A 19,641-nucleotide genomic window follows, 5' to 3' on the forward strand; every position below is an offset into this window, starting at 1 on the left:
TCAGAGCAAAGGAGCGTGTTAACTCACCGTCCATTAGGAGCCAGTGTCCCGTCAACACCCAGATGAGAACCAGCATGACAGACAGGGAGAAGGAGAGCAACTCCGCCAGCGTGAAGCGGCCACAGCAGCCGAACGAGATCCTGGGAACAAATGAGAAGCTTACACACTGGAAACATGACCGACCCTGTGTGACCGAGAGGCTGTCTTTCACGCACACTAGTATCTGATTTCTAACGGTGTTGCATGTTAATATACAAAGAGGACCGTTACACCCAAAGCTAACAGTAATGGTTCTAGATTACATTTCGAGATAGCTCGCAATTATCTCGGGCAGAACCGAACCCTATTGTCAAAAATGCCCTGATGAACTTAGATAGAGGTCATTTTATTTTATGAAACAGGCTTACATTTTGATGAAAAGAGGGATCTTAAATTTCACAATAAAAATCTTTAGGTTTTTAAAGAAACAAAGAAAATAGATGTAATTAAAGAAGGAATCAAAACACCATGATCCCTGTGTAATAGTTTTTTAAATCTCATACAAAATAACCATGAGATTTTGCATAATATTTGTGTGTGTTGTGTGTAATTATTATGTATATTTAAACAGAAACACATACATGTATACATTTCAGAAATGTTTTATTTAAATATAAATTGTGTTAATTTATATAAAATAGTAATTTTATACACATGTAAATGTTTCTTAAATGGATACATGAATGTGTGTGTATTTATATATACACATTATAATTACACAAACACACCCTCATATATTTTATGCAAAAACTTTTGTATGCAATTAATCGAATTGTATGCAATTATATATATATATATAAAATTATATCGCATTTATATCGCAAATTATTTATAATAATAATAATAATAATAATAATAATAATAATAATAATAATAAATATATATATATATATATATATATATATATATATATATATATATATATATATATATATATATATATATATATATATAAAAATCTTTTAATCTGAAGGTTTATGGTTAAATGCATATAATTACGTTTGTAGAAAAAACTATACCTGTGCCAAACAGAATTATTTCTGTTATTAGAAAATTAACATTTTATTTTAAATATTATTTTTGCACTGAATATTAAAGAAAATGCTGTCAATAAGCGCTCAAATTAAATGTGAAGTCCTTCAATATTCTTTAAAATTCAGTCTAAAGTTAAACTTCAAGAAGCTTCTTGATAAAATGACACGAGTATGGGTTTGCAATTTCTAGGCAAAGGGTGACTGCACTTCAGATGATAAAATATAACAGAGTTTTGATTTATTTTGGATGCTTTCAGTCACCAACATAATTCCCACAGTTGCATTTGTGTTATGCCATAGTTTGGATGAGTTTATTATTATTCTGTAATGTGGAAAAAATATATAAATAAAGAACGAGTGAGTGTGTCCAAACATATATATCCATGTCCAAATATATATATATATATATATATATAGTTTTTTTTATACATTTACGGTAGAAAATGTACAAAATATCTTCATGAAAAATGATCTTTACTTAATATCCTTATTATTTTTGGCATAAAAATTATAATTTTGACCCATACAATATCTTGGTGCCTATTGCCACAAATATACCCATGCTACTTATGGGTTTTGTGGTCCAGGGTCATTTATTACTAGCATTGTAATAAGGTCACTGTGGTAAAGGTCATGATGCTTACTAGAAAGAAAACAATGTTGATATTTCTAAGAACAGCTTGTTAAAGGGTTAACCATTTAAGATTGTAGTTTCCTGATAAACCAGTTGGTTCACTTTTCTTAACGCCATGCCACCTTCTATGTGCATATGCTTGTTTGTACAGCATGAGGTAAACAGGGCTAAGGAAAGGAACTACCTTAAACTAGTTTATGATGTAGCATCATGCAAACAAAACATCCGTTTTTTTTTTTAGGATGACTCAAATCCAAAGAATATATGTTGCCTAATGTTTCGATTTACTAACGCTGTGTTTTGTTGACACATGATTCATTAAATGGCTATACCATATGAGGCGGCAACTGCAGATGACAAGCGAACAAACATTCTTGTCCTTACTTGTTCTGTGGGGAGCAAGGCCTGGTCAGATACTGGCACATCGGCAACAGGAGAAACGCAAATGCGATGGTCGCTAGAACTATGGGAGAGAAACAAGAGAAGTGGGGAGGGGAATAACAAGACAAACAAAGTTACACAAGCGTCGACTCGCTGGGCACATGTGAATCGGGTCAGTAGGTGAGAGATGTGTGTGTGTACCTGCAGTGCATATGGTGAACACCACTTGAACCGAGTCAAAGAAGAAGAACATGACGAGCAAAGACACGGAGGCTCCAATGGGCAGGAACAGCGCCTGTGTGGAGTCTATTGTCTGAATGCCTATGAAGTAACATGTGTACACGAAAATGCATTGTTTATATCCAGAAGAGGATTTGGGTTATGTTTGCATACAGACACATGATCTTATTATACAGTCTTAGGCCACCATCACCACCAGCTTTGTTGTTTTAGCAAAGTTTTAATGTCAATCCATATTGATTTTCACTCTTTTTTGAGATACAAACAGAAAATACAGGAAATATGTACACAAAACTAAATGTGTTCAGGCATCAGTCAGTATTAGTGTGACCTCTCTTGGCACAAAACCCATCTTGAGCTTTTTTGAGGAGACTGAAGTCCTGAAGTCATTCGATTAGAATTAGAAATTAGGATTTAATTTTATTTAGGTTTAAGAGATCCTGCAGCTGCCTGCTATTGCTCAAGTATAAGGGGAGTTTACCCTTAATACTTGACACTTCAGTTTATACTTTTATACGTTTTTAAAACTACAAACACATTTCCTGTATTTTCTGGTTGTGTTCTAAAAAAAAAGAGACTGAGAAATAATTATATATGATCACTATACAATTGCAAAAACAACACATCTAATGGTAGCATGGTGGCCAAAGACTTTTGCACAGTACTTTATAAAGTACATAACGCATTCTGTGCACAGAAAAATTTCATTGTTGTCCAAACTGGACACTTAACGTTACATAATGACGTCACTTGACAATATAGCACACTACAGTAGATCACAAAATAACTTCTCAGATAATCTTTTTATCTGAATGTTATTTGGTATCACAGGTTTAGGACTCACTGTTGTTAGAGTTGCCATTGTTGAAGGTGCCATTAGTGGTGGGGTTTCCATCCTTATCCTTCTCCTGGTTCTCACAGTCCATGTTTAATGACCTATGTGGAGAGACACACATTTAAGCCCGGAGTATAGTATTTTTTTCATGTTTATGCGAATGTACGCACATGGTTGAACTAGGGATGTTAACCGATGACCGTTTGACCGATGGTTGACCGTGTCAACGTTAACCGGTCAAAGTTGTCGGTTAAAAAAAGTGATCCCTAAATTAGGCTATTATAGACAGTGGAGTAAATGCTACTACAGTCATCTCTTTCTTTCCAAGATCTTTTTGTGTGAAGTGAACAAATCCCTCACACTCAGTTTTTTATAACTGGCCTGTTTGTACTTAATAAACCAATAAAAAACATTTGGCGCAAGGTCACTGCGTTTGGTTTCGCACGCTCACAAGGTTTGCGTAAAGTAAATGCTTCAGGCTATTTTTTGATAAATTCCTTTATTTTAATAGTAGGCCTAAATCAAATACAGCAATAAAATAAATTAAAGTCTCTCCTGGTTGTGTTCCAAATGATTAACATATACGTCTTTTAGGCTAACAGTAAAGTGCAGAGTAAGTTTTGTTTTTGTAAATCCTCAGACATGATTTTTACCACTTAATTAAGTTTTGCTTTGTAGAAAGTATTTCTTTAAAGTAAATTTCTTTTTTTATAAATTGTATCTTAATTTTAATAAATGTTTCATCAACCAATTGCATGTATTTAATAAATGAAAAGCAAATATAGCAGAGAATATAATAACCGGTCCGTGCACGGCGCGTTCACTTGCATTGCATTGTTAACTAGAACTCACCTCATCATAAATGAATAAAACTCAGCGTTGGCCTATATGCCTCATACATTAGCATTAAATATCTTTGCTACATTTGTTCTAGAACAGACAAAGGCTTTCTTGCACACAGTGCGGTGCGAGACCCAATTGGCCGGTGTGTCTTTTCTGCATTCTGAAGTTGCACGTTTTACCGTGTTGCAGTCTATTAGGCAACATTCCGCATAAGATGGGTTCAGATTTGGAAATATATTACATCTACATATCAGTGGTAACAGATAAGGTGATGATGATAATCCTCTTCCTTTATTATTGTTAGCACCTCAATCTAAAGCGCAGTCTCTTCGGAGCTGTCATTTTCTTAAAATGAGCCGCAGCAATTTTCAAATAAGCTTCACAAACGCCTTTATTTTCAGTGCGACCTTGTACCTAAACTATTTAGAAACTAAGCAGCCATTTGTCCTCTGATTTGGCGCCGCGTTTGCGGGACTCATGTTCCGGGCTGTAGGGGATTTAAAAAAGTGTTGTGAGCTGTGTGTGTGTGTGTGTGTGTGTGTGTGTGTGTGTGTGTGTGTGTGTGTGTGTGTGTGTGTGTGTGTGTGTGTGTGTGCCGGAGGCAGAGAGCGCAAAGAGATGCGACAGAGATATATATAAAAATAATATTATTATTATTTTTTTTTTTAACTAATAGGCCTATCGGTTAACCAATTTCAACCGGCTTATGAGGCTCGGTGGCCGGTAAAGAAAATGTTTAGTTTTCGCCATCCCTAGGTTGAACGCACGTTTTGCAAAGCATAGTTTGACTCGTATGTGTACACAGACGTTTGACCTACGCATGTACGTGGGGTTATACAAATCTAAAGGTCCATGTACAGAAGTGGTGGCTTGTGACTGCTCATCTGAGGGGCGCCAATTCAAAATATGTGTTCGGAGTGTCGTGTGTTGCTTGCATTTTTTAAATTATGTGTTTGTTATGTCATGTGAACCATGTGCATCATGTGTTTTGTGCTGCACACACACATCAAAACAGTTTATGATAAAAGAGACGCTTATGTTCAGAAAATACACACAAGACACTACTCTCTTAACACTCAACTTTGATTACGCACGAGATTCAGGGTTTCAGGCAGGAAATTTGTTATTTAAGGTGGTAGTGTTGGGCGGGTGGGCGGGTCCAGGGGCGTGGTAATCAAATGGGCAGGGCTTACGTGTCATGATGAAAATTTAAATATTTTTATTTAAAACACTCAAATAAAACTTAATTTTGAAGAGACTATGACAGAAAATGAACACATACTAGATTATTAATGAAATAAATTTTTTTCGTCTGGCGAACGAATATAGATGACGCAAAAACTGTGAAAACTGATTATTTCCCACTATTAATTACATTATCTTAAAGGACAAGTTCGGTATTTTAGACTTAAAGCCCTGTTTTCAGATTGTTTATGGTGAAATAGAATGGTTTTGACTGAAATTTCGACATTTGCGGCTGCCCTGAGAATTTTCGCGTGTTTGTGTTTCAGCTCAGACCTCTACAATGGGTTTAATGGTGCACTGGAACAATCCTTCCTAAAATGCATTAAACTTTCGTTTACAAAGACGTGAAACTCACCGAGTGGTCAGGGGTGTTCACTGGTATGCTCACACAAAAATCGCTCCAAAAGACGCATTCCAACAGGTTTTATCGTAGTTTTTACCAACTCCATTGACTTGTATTAGATGTGCTGTGAGGTATGGTATTACTCCGCGCCGGGAACTTTGTTTCTATTCTTGCAATTGGCAAAGGCGGATTAGCGCCACCACCTGGGCTGGAGTGTCTATTATTCAAGCTCTAAGCGGAAGAATGTACGGGTGTGAGGCGTTTGGAAAAATAGGTCCACAAGTTAACAACGAATGCTAAAACAGCTGTTGGAAAGCATCTTTTGAAGCGATTTTTGTGTGAGCATATCAGTGAACACCCCTGACCACTCGGTGAGTTTCACGTCTTTGTAAACGAAAGTTTAATGCATTTTAGGAAGGATTGTTCCAGTGCACCATTAAACCCATTGTAGAGGTCTGAGCTGAAACACAAACACGCGGAAATTCTCAGGGCACCCGCAAATGTCGAAATTTCAGTCAAAACCATTCTATTTCACCTTAAACAATCTGAAAACAGGGATTTAAGTCTAAAATACCGAACTTGTCCTTTAAAGGAGTGTAACTACTGTAACATGTAAATAATGCACATAAATAACGTGAGCAGGGCGCTTAACAATTAAATCTAATCAACGGGCACGTGAAACCTAGCTAGCAGGTTGCTCAAACAACAAAATCACCATAACTTACTTTATAGTTCTTGCAAATTTAGACTAATACAATGACAGGCTTAAATAATTAGCGTTTTTTCAACTGGCTATGCTCCAGACATGACAGACCACGTCTTTATCTCATTTCGGCCGTGTGGTGCGCATGCACGCTCGCGGTGTGAAGCGTGTCTGCGCTATTCTCCGAGAGGTTTTATCAACTGGTTATTTATCCGCCAGACAGTGATGGCCTGGACCACATCTTTCTCATTTCGGCTGTGTGGCGCGCGTGCACTTGGCGGCCTTTTGGACGACCTAGTTAAGGTGGTAGGGTTTCCCAGCCTAGGCGGGCCGCCCGAACCGCAAAATGCTGAGGGGAAACCCTGAGATTTTGGGAGTATCTGCCAAACGCGAGCATCTCTTTTATCATAAACCCTTTAGACGCATCTGCAGCAGGCACTTATTTTGACAAGACACATGATGCACACAGGATCTTTCGATGCGCAGAACACATATTTTGAAAAAAGGAACCACGCACATGACAGGCTACATACATGTGAAAAACTTCGCATCGAGTGCCCTCGAAAAAAGTAGTCACCGGCCGCCACTGATGTACAGTCTCTCTTCAGATGAAGAAAATTGCGTTGTATACTGACCCTCGCAAAGGAGTAAAAATGGACCGTACTTAGACAGGAGCTGGATAACCACATTTTTCACATTGTTGTTTTATATGTCATGTATACGGTTTTTTAATGATACAGGCATATACAGTGCTTGACTGCAGTAGTTGGAGTTAAATTCAAACAAACCCTATAAGGGTTGGGGAAAACATTTGCGTTGTACCGTCTTACGGTACAATTTTACAACCCCCATAGGTAAATAAAGCAAAAGAAGAATTTTTGTGTTTCCTCTGCTAACAACCGACTATACTTCACATTATATTTATTTTCCCTGACAACCTTGTTTTTAATAAAGTGTCCTCTTTAAGCTCTGTGCTTGATGATTCATCTTGTGAATATTTGTGTGAAGGTCCAGTGCTCAACAGTAGGAATTTTCATCTGCCGGCCAAGTCCAGCCGGTAGTTCAGAAAATGTTATTTTCACCCAAACTTTTAAGCAATGTATTTTTAGACGTTCCAGAGGTCTAGTTTCCCTTACAAAAAGGGCTAGGTTTTCATTTGGAGGAAGCTAAATTTATAAACACTTCCAGCAGGTCAAGCAGCATCTCCATCAACAGACCCAAAACTCTGTATTGCACAAAAAAAAACCTTACCTGAAACTGCCATAGACAATGAGGAGGATGGAGATGAGGAAAGTTGACACCTGGCTGGAGTCGACAAGGGAATACGCCCTGGGGAGAAAGAGAGGAAACTTTTTAATGATAGTTTCAAAAAATAGGTCATACAATGGATCAAAAAACGTCACTCCATACAGTCCTTCCAGGTTTAAATACCAAACTTAAACGTGCACTACAACACACAAGGCATTTTGACCTTAACATTTGGCTGTCAGCTATTGATTCAAGTGTGCATGTGAAATGTGAATAAAAGCTCGGCCCGCTTCAGTTGTTGCCAAACTACGCATGACATATATCCCATGTTGCAGCATTTATCACTCTCCCAGTGCTCCACTGAGTCTCTGGTCGGACACGAGTTTCCCTTTTGTAAATAAGCTTTTAGAGAAAGAGGTCAAGCTGAACACACTTAAAATTGAATTACAGCAAGCGAGTCTGTTTGATGGAAAAATAACAGGTGACTGCAAACAAAAGAAGTGGACTATACTGTGTACACGTTGAATTGAATGAGTAAGGGACAGGTTACAGAAAAATGGGAGAAAGAAAAGGTAGACCCGTATTGTTGACTTCAAAAACAAGAGACACGATTTGCGACAGACAAAACACCAAACTTGTTTTCTAGAAAAACAAATCAGCAGAAATGTATACCTCAACATAGAGAGACTGATGTTTGCAATCCGTACCTTCAGCTTCAGCTCAAAGGCAGGGGTGAGGAATGTGTTCAGGTCCTGTGAGGGCCGTGTGGCCCCCAAAAATCACATAAAACCAAAACTAAAGGTAAACTGCGTACTGACTGACACAATGTAAATAAAGCTTGGTTGCAGGTGCTTAAATATGAATTTCAGTGGTTAAACAGACCACTTACGTAATAAGTGATGTTTGCTTAGGTAAGCGTCACTATTGCTTTTGTTCATACATGAAGGATTAAAGAACAGAGTAAACTCCCAACCATATTAAACATTAGGGTGTAACTCGCCAAGTACCATTTGTGCTAAATGTACCATTACTTTTCTTTACCTGATGAATGATGCAATAAAGTCTATATCTGAAGTGGATGGACGCTCCCTGGGATCCCTGGTAAATCAATATAGCATTGTTCATTCATAAATGTGTGGAGATGTCCATTAAAGGTGTGTCCTCGTATACACTTGCTATGGTGTTACGGATGAACCTTTAAGCCTGAATCTTCCCAGGTTTCATTCTTGTACCAGTGACATACAAAGGCACAGCGTAGCCTTTTGAAAATAACAAAAGCAGTACTGCTGGTATGGGGGTCAATGACAAAACAAGCATATTTTTCTAAAACAAGTATTTTTTTAAAAATACTTTTAAATGGATGTAATTGATATTGTGGAGTCAGAAACAATATGTTTAAAAAGGACAATACATAAAAAAAGCTTAACAACAATTCACACTGCATTTATTACAACTAAAATAATTAGCTCAATTAAATAATTTTCCCTAATGTTTATATTTCCTAAGGGCATTCATAGCAGTTGCACCCCTTGACTTTCCGGTTGCACCGCCTGACCTCTGTAATTAATTTACAATAAACAGAGATCTACTTGGATGCTGGTATAAGCCTTTGCCTGTGATATCAAATTAATAAATATACTTTTTAAATACAATGAAAATGTGTCTAATAAAATAACCATTTTCTAGTTTTACATTGGTTGTACCAGCTGATACAGAAAGTGTACCAGCCTACCAATTACATTAAAGTAGCTATTTTTTTCTCTATTTGAGAGAAATTTACAAACTATTCATTCACGCATATATTTTCATAATTTATTTAACGCTTTCCCCGCCATTGACGAGTTATTTCATCAATTAAGAGAAAATGCTTCCCTGCCAAAGAGTTTTTACGGCCATCCATATTTTTAACTTATGGACTAGGTGGCGCTCTACCCACCTTAAAAACACTATGAATTTGCATTTATGAATCCAAAAGCAGCAAATACTCTGTGTATGTTTGGATCATCATTCTGAATCTGATCTCTAATAAAAGTCCATTAAAAAAATTCAATTACAGGGCTCAACATAAAGGAATGCCCGGTGGCCCAGGGCAAGGGTAAGAGACGTTCGGGCCAGTGCATCATCCTCAGTCACTAAAATATATTTTCATCAATTTATATTATTTAACATCTTGGAAGCAGACATTTACTTGGGTAAAACACGACGAAAGAAACCATGCAACATTTTGCACAGTTTGCTGTCAGTTTACAGGTAAACCAGAAAAGTTGGGAGCCTTTTTTCGTTGAAACATGTCTGTTGTATATGTATACAATTATATTTGACTTTTAAATTATAATTTTTAAATATGTTACAAAAAATGTGATTTTTGGGGAGGGGGGCGAGTGAAAATTTTGGCAGGGCAAGTGAAAACCTGAACCACTGGCCCAACTGGGCCAGTATAAAAAAATACTTTGCGTTGAGCCCTGAATTATCTCAGCTTTTTCTTCAAACTATGGGTATTTTTTGAGAAACCTACTCATATTTGAGAGGTGATAAAAAGAGATCTAATGAAAATAGTTTCAGGATGAAACTTGTTGTTGTCGTTTAAAAGCAGAGGGTCTGTTCTTTCATTTGATTTATTGTATGTTTATATATTCAAAGCAGAACATTTCTGGAAGACATTAAACTTTTGTGAAAATCCTAAAAAAATGCTGGCGCTGCCTGGGAACTAAAAAAAAATACTGGTGGGGTAAGTGTTAAACACCATTTTCAAGGAGCTGTGAATCAAAGCCTCAATTTTAACTTGAGCTTTTGCTATATACGAGTTCATCACACTTGAACGAACATCCTGTAAGTTTCGGTACTAAAAACATCTTTGTTACTGTAATAAAAACTTTATCTGACACCAAGCCCAGAAAACGCCAGGTTCTGGAATGTACCTAGTTATGAAGTAGTAGTCAGTTTTTAAACACTGCCTCAACTTAACATCTACTTCTGTAGCCCTGCCCACTGGATCGCACAAACCGGATAGCATCCAAACAACAAACATGTCTTGAAGACTGCAAAACATTGTGCGGTGACTGGTTGTGAAAGAACACAGCGAGACTGCAATTAAAAAGCAATGCTGTTACATCAATATTGAATCTGGACAGAATGGCGCAGCAATCTTATGTGGGTAAAACACTTTAGGATTCTGTGTCACTATTGCTTTGTTAGAGATCGCTTGATATGTCCCAATTGTGTTTAACATCCGTATATAACCACAAAGTTGGTGATAAGGACTTAACACCAACTACAAGGATCCTTGGTATTACTGTGTCTGTGCTCAAGCCAGCCTTGGATTAAAAACACAGTCAAGCGATTTAGATTCTGATGCACACCGCCTGTGTTGTTTCATATTTTATTTGGTCCAGACCAAAGCAAGTGAAGTAGCGGACTTTTCTTGTGTGAATACAACCTAAATCTTCAATGTGTCCCGCCTATCAAAATAATAAAACAATAAAAAAAGCCTGATTAACCGCACCTTTAACAGCTAATATGTAAGAACAGTTGTTTTGCATGCCATTTTACAAGTTTGAGATACCAAGACAAAATTTGTATTAATTATTAAAATACTAACAATGTATTTAACCTAAATGATAAAAAAAATATTCATATACAATATTCATTCATTGAGACAATTACAAAAAAAGGTTATACATGGGTCAACATGTACATGGTGTTATTTCTGAGCACTACTACTAAAGATCTGTTCGACTGTTGCAATACATTGATCTTGTAACTATTCAAGAGAGTGTGTGAAAAAGCCAGAAAGATACAATGCTGGTTTGTTGATAGCATTTTTGCATATCAGATGATTTAAGGATTAGGTAACTCAAAAATTTTAAATATGTGAATCTCCACACTTTCATTTTTAGCACAAAACCTATGGAGACCTTCTTCGAAAACTAAAGATTTAATGAACATAATAAGGTTAGGTGAAGTTAATATAGTGCCAGTTCATTATGGCTCATTTTAAAACTTAAGTCCTCAAGAGTGTCTGAAAATAAAGCACATAAAGCTTGCTGATCATTTTTCATGTATAGCAAGTGGTTTTTGGCAAGAAAAAGTACAAGCTATATTCAAGTAATTTCACAGTAAAATCATGGTGTGGCAAATTTAGTGACTAAACCTAATGGAACTACTAGAACGACTTACATCGCATATATATATATGCACCTTATAGACGGTTTCATCGGACGCACGTGCGGTGACCCGATACACGTCTGGTCTGAACTTTACTTTACTTACTAGGCACAAGGATTGTTTTTAGTGCTGTGAGAACCCTGTGACGACGGTCCACGTCCATGAGAGTCTTTTAAAAGAATACGGAGTATTGAAAGAATACTTGAACGTTGGCATCAACAGTATGTGCTGCGCATTAATACGAACAAACAAGACCACGCGTGGATCTGGTTTGCCTGCGTGTATGAAACGTGGGACTCTGAATGTGACAGATGCTTTGCCATAACAACTTTGAACTTTGCATAGCTCTGAATAGTTAGGCCTACTAGACTTATGAATTTTAACGTTGGTCATAATTGTGGTATTTGGAGAGCCAAATATTTTCTGAGGTGGTACTTGGTGTATAAAGTTTGAGAACCACTGGTCTATAGGATCTTTAACTGCTATGAATGTTTAGCAGTTACATCAAAGCCAGATCTTAAGGATTATGGTCTCTAAATCTTATTGTTACCTGCTTCAAAAGTTAACCCAAGTTCAAGAAATGTTGAATGTCTACTTTTTTGTCCAAATTGGGTTTTCATTAAATTATTCTATAACATCTCGTCTATCATCTATAAATATATATATATACACTTGTGTAGTGCAGAAAAAAGCAATTTATAGTAACACCTCTATAGAAATAAACCACATAAAATTAAACCTGTATCAATGTTCAATGTACACCTCGCACCAATCCTGTGTAGACTATGGAAGGCAATGTTTTCTTTTTATACAAAGTTATCATAAAATCACGGAGCACATGAGAACAACGAGTCTAAATGAGTAGCTGCTTACTTTAACGATAAACAGGATCGTGTTAATCTACTTCATCCTTGAGATGTGAGTGCCTCAAACAATGTTACAAGTTAACTTTTTCACATCCAGAGATGAAGGACCAGATGATAGAGACGTGAAGAGGAGTCCCGACTCCCGATGAAGGTACACTAGTCATTAGGGCTGGGCAAAAAAAATAGATTTTTCGATTAATCGTTTTTTAAAACGTGGTCGATTAAAAATCAATTCTCAAAAAGCAGAATCGGTTTTTTTTTTCATATTTATTTCTGCAAACATTCAACGGAGGAATGGAAGCATTTTAGATTTTGCAAGCAAGACGTGTTGTGGCTTTTTATTTCTTTTTATTAATTACCCACTTGTAAACTGCTGTTCACTGTTCTTTTTTATTAATATAGTATCATAGTATGTGTATTAAATCTATATTCATTGAGTTGAATCGAGTATAAAAACCTACCTGAGAACCGGAATCGAAAATTTAATCGAGGATCGGAATCGAACCGATAGCTTGTGAATCGAAATCGAATCGATCTGGAACATCTGAATCGATACCCTACTAGTCATGCTATTATCACACTGATATTGGGGCAACCTGCCCTGCGCTTGCTATTTAAAAATGTAAGCTAGAAAGTAAAATAGTGCCATTTGAACATACAAGGGTGATCAAAAGTTCAGAGACTATGCCCATGATAAACAATGTAAAACGTTACTAAAAGTCACAGTAAAAAACAATCAAAGTGATTAGCTGCGGTTCAGATGATGATAATAATGATGATGTTTAAATGTTTGTAAGTGTTCTGTTCCCTAGGGTCAAAGTGACCATTTGAAGAAACAAAAACAGATCTGCAAATGGCCTAAACCCAGCTTTCAAATGGTATAACAAATCTAAAATTTGCACAATTTCATTTCACCATGAGATGGGTTGTCCCAGATTGCATCACACAGACACACAGACACAGACACACACACAGGCCGCACAATATATCACAACACCACAGTCAGGCTAATCACAATAGCAGTACTTATAGCTTTTGTATAGTTAAAGTACCTAATGAACGTTAGACATGCAAGCTGATCAATAATCAAAAATAATGTGAAACATGCATGTTTGTTTCCTAAATAACTGTAAACATTTTTTTATATATATTTCAATAAAGTAGAAATACATTTTACAAACTGAGAGCACTGTATCACACATCACATTATCTAGAAAGTTAAGTCAAAAAATTCTTCAATACCGTGCATCCCATACCCAGACTAGTTACTAATAATCCAGTCATTGTTCAACGAAAAGAGAAAAACGATCTGTGACCCTGTAAAAAATCTAATTATGAGATGCGGAGCCATGTCAATCTTTGATATGGCCTTACTAAGTCATTACAAAAGATATCAAGGTTATTTTTCACAGGAGGTTGAAAAGAGCAAAAAAGTTTTTTTAAGGCAGGTTTTCACAAAATGAGTCACATATATATAAACCCTTATTCATACAATTTAGGCCGAGCAGAAATCTATGTTATTCACAAAATAATACACTTAATAATACACATATGCTTTTGTCTAAACTCTCAAATCTCTTCAAAACACATTTGCTGCTTATACAACACCAGGCGCCCATTTATTTTGCTCGTTTTGCTTTGAATGCTTATTTGTGTGAATAAATGTGTGTCTTCGTGAATTAATAGTCTACTGCAATACATTGGCAGAAGTGGTGCCATGCAAAAGCTCCTCCACTAGATCTCACTACCTCATTTATATCTTTCACATTGGTACATAACCACCTGATATCTGAACAGGGAATTCCAAAAACAAATGATTCTGGTTCAGATTCCGCTTGGTAATTCCAGTTTCTTCATTGTTCCATTAACAAATCATTTAGTACCAAAGACTGGCATCAGCAGTCTGTTGCTAAATGAAGAGATAATTTTAGATTCCAACAGAACAGATGTAATAAATAAAAAAACTTCTCACAAAAGGTGTTCACAAAGCTAGCATTAGAGGTGCCATATAACTGAATAATAATTTGATCCATAAAAGTATATTTAAATGCATTTATATGTATGTATATGAAAAATGCATTTGTTTATTTTTATAAAATATAACAGAGTACTATAAAACTCAATGCTTGTCACTTGCGTTTACATAAATCCAGTAAATAACTAAAGTGCATGTGAACGCATTCATGCTACTAACTAAAATACAGGACTAACAACTGTATTCTGCTGCTGTGTGAAAGTTGACTGTGCAAGCATTTCAGTATGGCTTCCCAGTGTTTCACACAGACTTGGTTTATTTGTGGTGGCACATCCACAAGGGAGGAATAATATTTAACTAATATACGGTCAGGTCGGTCATTTTCGGATGCGGAGCCGTGCAATAAAGTTACAAAAAATGCAGCACACACCACCAGACGAAATGGGCTCTTGCGCATGACAGCCCAGTTCACAATTATGTCATTTCCGTCACACACACCAACGGCGGTATAAAAGTATAAACCAGGCTTGGTGTGTGTACAGAACCTGTCATGTGAGAGAGAGGTGAAGAACGCACCGTGCAAAAATATATTTGTGGCAGGGACACGGGTTTCATCTCCATTGAATAAACATTTAAAAAAAACAGCACCGCAAGTCAAAACAATCATTCTGTTCTTGTATTTTCGAAAACAAAATGGATACAACTGTACAATAAAGTATTGGAAAATGACAAATGGCACAAAAGCCCAGCACACACTTCCAAAAAGCTCATTGCTGCGCTTGACAAAAAGCCCAAGATTGTAGCCAATTCGTTGTACATTGATGCCAGCTGGTTTTTAGCCCGTTTTAGCTTTCGAGTAAAACAATAAATATACAGTCTTGCACGTTAACCAATTTTTTTCTGATTTTTATTTTTAATTTTTTGCTTTGAATCAAATGGTGCAATTAATCTCAGAGCTTGTTGGATATGGTTCAGGAGTGATGCTTTACTATACAAAAATTCAACTTTAACAAAACACAAAAAATATAAACCATCAGAATAATAAGCAGATTTATTATAGGGCACTAAAAGGAAAAAAACAAGTGGATGACCATGCTCGATTGTGGTAGTGCAATACAAGTTTCAAATCTTATGCTCTATGGAGTAATTGAATGAAAAAAAGACTTGTAGAAAAAGGTCAACTGTGTAGCACTCTATTGCAGATATTAGCCAGCTATTTTAAACAGGTTTCTTTCTAGAAGTTTCCCTTGAGGCCTTTTCAGCAAATTCCTGAAAATGGTGTCACTCATGGAGTCAGCAAAACAGCCAGTAAACCAATAAAAAAAGTGTAGTGGTAGAAACTGTTCTGATGGTATATAACATAAGCCTATACGTTGTATTGTTAACAGCACTTTTGTATGGATTTGACTTCCTCTTAACTCTTTCCCCGCCATTGACGAGATATCTCGTCAATTAAGAGAAAACGCTTCCCCGCCAATGACGAGATTTTCCGTCTTTCCGCAATACCGCTATTATCCACCAGGTGGGTTAGGGTTAGGGTTACTTTAAAACCGGAAGTATTGCCCTATGGCAAGCTGCTGCATGTCCGTGTCTGTTTTAAAGATCGCTCTGAATGGGATCTCTATGAAAAGTCCGTCACAAAAATGGAATTATTTTTGCTTTTTGCTCAAAATATGGTGTTTTTGCAAAAACCTACCCATATTCAAAAGCTGATTGCAAAAGAACCACTAAAGGTAGGATGAAACGTTTTTTTTTTTGAAACCAGAGGGTCTGTTCTTTCATTTGATATATTGTATGTTTATTTATTTAAAGAAGAACATTTTCTGGAAGGCATTAAACTTTGGTGAAAATCATGAAAAACGCTGGCGCTGGCTGGCAACTTTTTTTAAAAACGCTGGCGGTGAAAGAGTTAATAGTGATTTGGTAATAGACATTACTTCATAAATACCAAAACATGTTTAAAAGATCAATAGCTGAGTGTGGGCCAAATGTAATGTAATATTTGTTTGTATAACATAATATTTCTATGATCGATACAATGATAGTGTTATCTAAACTGCAATAGGCTAACCTAAAAAACCATGCAAAAGCAAACCTTAACATTTCAAAGCTTGTTATAATTATTTTTCTAAATTGTTCTTTGCAAAATGTTTTTAAAGCTGTATAAACATATTTTTTTACTTTTCAATGATATCTGATTTACACTTACAAAATTTTCAGTCACCGTTGAGCAATTCAGAGTTAAATGTGCTTTGCTCAAGTCTTTAACACCTGTAGTTTAGATGTTCATAAACGCGAGGATAACACATTCATCCAAACTGTCAAAAAGTAAAAAAAAGTGCTGCTAGCTTAACCTGCTAAACCACCCCCAAATTTCAGCAAAATCCATGAAATTGGCATGCCCACACTAAAATGTTTGCAGCTCCTAAACTATCTGACCTATAGACACAATTGTGACATCTTCTGAAAGAAGACACTTTACAAATTTAAGAATAAAGATAAGTTTAAAAGAAAGTGTTGTTAATGTTTAAAGGGATAGTTCACTTTAAAATGAAAATTCTGTTATCATTTCCTCATCCTCATGTTGTTCTAAACATATATGAATTTCTTTTTTCTGATGAACACAAAAGATGATATTTTGAGAAATGAAGGTAAACACACAGCAGTAAGTGACCATAGACTTCCATAGTAGGAAAAAAATATTTTGGAAGTATTGTGATAAATGACTAAGAAAATATTTTTAAAAATTATAGAAAGGACACAGTTGAAGGTACCCATTAAATTCCATCATATTTTTTTATTCCTACTATGGAAGTCTATGGTCACTTACTGCTGTGCGTTTACCATCATTTCTCAAAATATCTTCTTTTGTGTTCATCAGAAAAAAGACATTCATACAGGTTTAGAACAACATGAGGATGAGTAAATGATATTATATCATAAAATATATTAAATTAAAAAATATTATATAAAAAAATATTATAGATGTCCCATAGCAGCCCAGAAAAGCAATTGCAGGGCTAGACAATAAGGATAGGCCGATGGCCCGAGGCCAGCGTCAGCAATGCTCAGGGCAAGCTGACAGAACTGTCACTGGCCCGACCGGGCCAATGCGACACTATCACGAAAATGTATTATTTGCTTGCGTTTTGAGTCCTTGCTCATTTAAATATACAATAAAAGAAAACGTGAATTTTTTTATGAAAATATTTTATTTTCACTATGACGTGTATGCCCCGCCCCTTCGATTGCCCTGCCCCCAGTTAATCGAGTATTTGTTTTTCATACTTAGATTAATCGAAATGAAAAAATAACATCGAGAGAGAGAGAGAGAGAGAGAGAGAGAGAGAGAGAGAGAGAGAGAGAGAGAGAGAGAGAGAGAGACTTCCGGTTTTCTTTAAAACAATCGCATCCTAATGACAAAAGCATGCTTGGGCATGGAGAGATAAAAGTACAGTGTGAGAGCATGCAAGTGGAGGCGTGGGGACCATTGCACTTTGGCACGGTTCAAGGTAACTGTACCATATATGAATGTCCCAAGTCGCTAGTAAATGTACTACTTGGCAAGAATATACAAAGGACAGTGCTTCTGTTGACAAACACAACTACACACTTCTGGTAGAACATAAGCAATGATGGACAGGAATTATTATATGATTCACAGAAATAATCCTGAATATTCCGCTTTTAACTCCATGGAACAAAAAGATGAAATAAATGAGAACCGAGGCAAATTTCCAGGAGGATTAAAATGTGCCATAAAAGTGTCCCTTATGACTCACTTGTTATATCTAAAGGTGGACTATGGAAGAATAAAATATGGACTAAATCAAAAATAATGCCTCTCAATCATTACTTACCATCTGCTAAAAGTGGGTGCTGGTGTTTGCTTGAAAAGTATTTACCCTATTTTGTATTGTTTTGAGGGTGCTTACGCATTTTTGGGAGGAAACCTTTGCCAGTGGGTGTGTAGCTGACAGTCAATATGACAGTGAGGCAATAGAGGGACTTTATAAAAATGCAGCAGCCAGATGTAAAGCAGCTACAAAAAATAAAGGCAAACGTAGAGGCAAAATGCCAGGCAGACACAGCTACAATAGTACAATAGACGGGCACAAACCAAATAAGTAGTTTATTGTCAGAGACTTAGAGATAGTGGTAGTTCTGTGAATTTGTACATTAATGCTTGTAACTGCAGACCGTTTGCATACACACACATTTATTAGGTAAATACTTGGTTATTTGGTGCACTTCTAGTGGTGTACTGCTCAAGATGAGGATCCCAGATAAAATGGCTGAATTCATGACTTCAGATTTGCTCTAGTTCATAAGAGGGATTATGTCTGATGATCTGAATGATCGGTTCACTGGTTTCCCTCATAATTTTATCTGCTCACTGAAAGGTAGGTGATCAGTAAATACTGATACTGAATTGTTCCTCACATAAAGTCTTCATATGGCTTCGGAAAACTTGACTTATAATTTAATGAGCTTCAATAGGAATTCATGAGCTTCAAGGCATTTTAACTTTTATGATATATAGTCATATAAAGATCTATAGGGAGTGCCTTTTGTTTTCCTTTCACCTTGCAGTATTACCAACACTATACACTATCATAACATTATATTTTTAAGAGTGAAGCATGCTATTCAACTAAGAAAAAAAAAAACTAAAACCCACCCAAGAATGAAGCCAGATCTGAATGCACAACTGCACTCAAACATCTTCCTAAAACATTGGCAGTGAACAGTTTTCATAACACGTTTTGATCATAATGAAGGCTAAAGTTCATTCTTTACAGCATCTTGATGAATCACAATGGCAAATCGTCTTTGCTAATCTATCATTTGCCATTATTGCAGTAACCTGGTTTAATGTTTACTCTCCATTATAATACAGTGTTAACAAGATCAGTATAACAGCAGCTGAAGTACAGCCGCTTCAAGTCAATGATCTACATTTTGATGGACGATAAAGACTTTTTTGCAATAACAAGCACTAATGTGCGTGTCCGATTCACTGACGGTCTGCAGCACAAGCCTTTTTCATAAAACACAAAGTGGTTTTCACGCTTTCTTCACATCAAGCTC

At 36.3% G+C, this 19,641-nt stretch overlaps 1 protein-coding gene across 2 annotated transcripts in view; it reads right to left on the bottom strand.

Moving 5' to 3' along the window:
- sppl3 (signal peptide peptidase 3) overlaps window positions 1–19,641 on the bottom strand; it is a 46,758-nt gene that overhangs the window by 12,151 nt on the left and 14,966 nt on the right. Inside the window, exons 2-6 of one of the 2 annotated variants that reach the window (XM_073816062.1) lie at window positions 7,549–7,626; window positions 3,171–3,264; window positions 2,290–2,419; window positions 2,092–2,170; window positions 28–140 (exon numbers count right to left, since the gene is read on the bottom strand). In XM_073816062.1, the coding sequence (XP_073672163.1) occupies window positions 28–140; window positions 2,092–2,170; window positions 2,290–2,419; window positions 3,171–3,264; window positions 7,549–7,626 (494 nt within the window). The remainder of the gene's footprint in view (window positions 1–27; window positions 141–2,091; window positions 2,171–2,289; window positions 2,420–3,170; window positions 3,265–7,548; window positions 7,627–19,641) is intronic. The other variant, XM_065290455.2, reaches the window with a different exon arrangement.

This window comes from Paramisgurnus dabryanus, chromosome 10, assembly GCF_030506205.2.
Source record: "Paramisgurnus dabryanus chromosome 10, PD_genome_1.1, whole genome shotgun sequence".
Classification (NCBI taxonomy): domain Eukaryota; kingdom Metazoa; phylum Chordata; class Actinopteri; order Cypriniformes; family Cobitidae; genus Paramisgurnus; species Paramisgurnus dabryanus.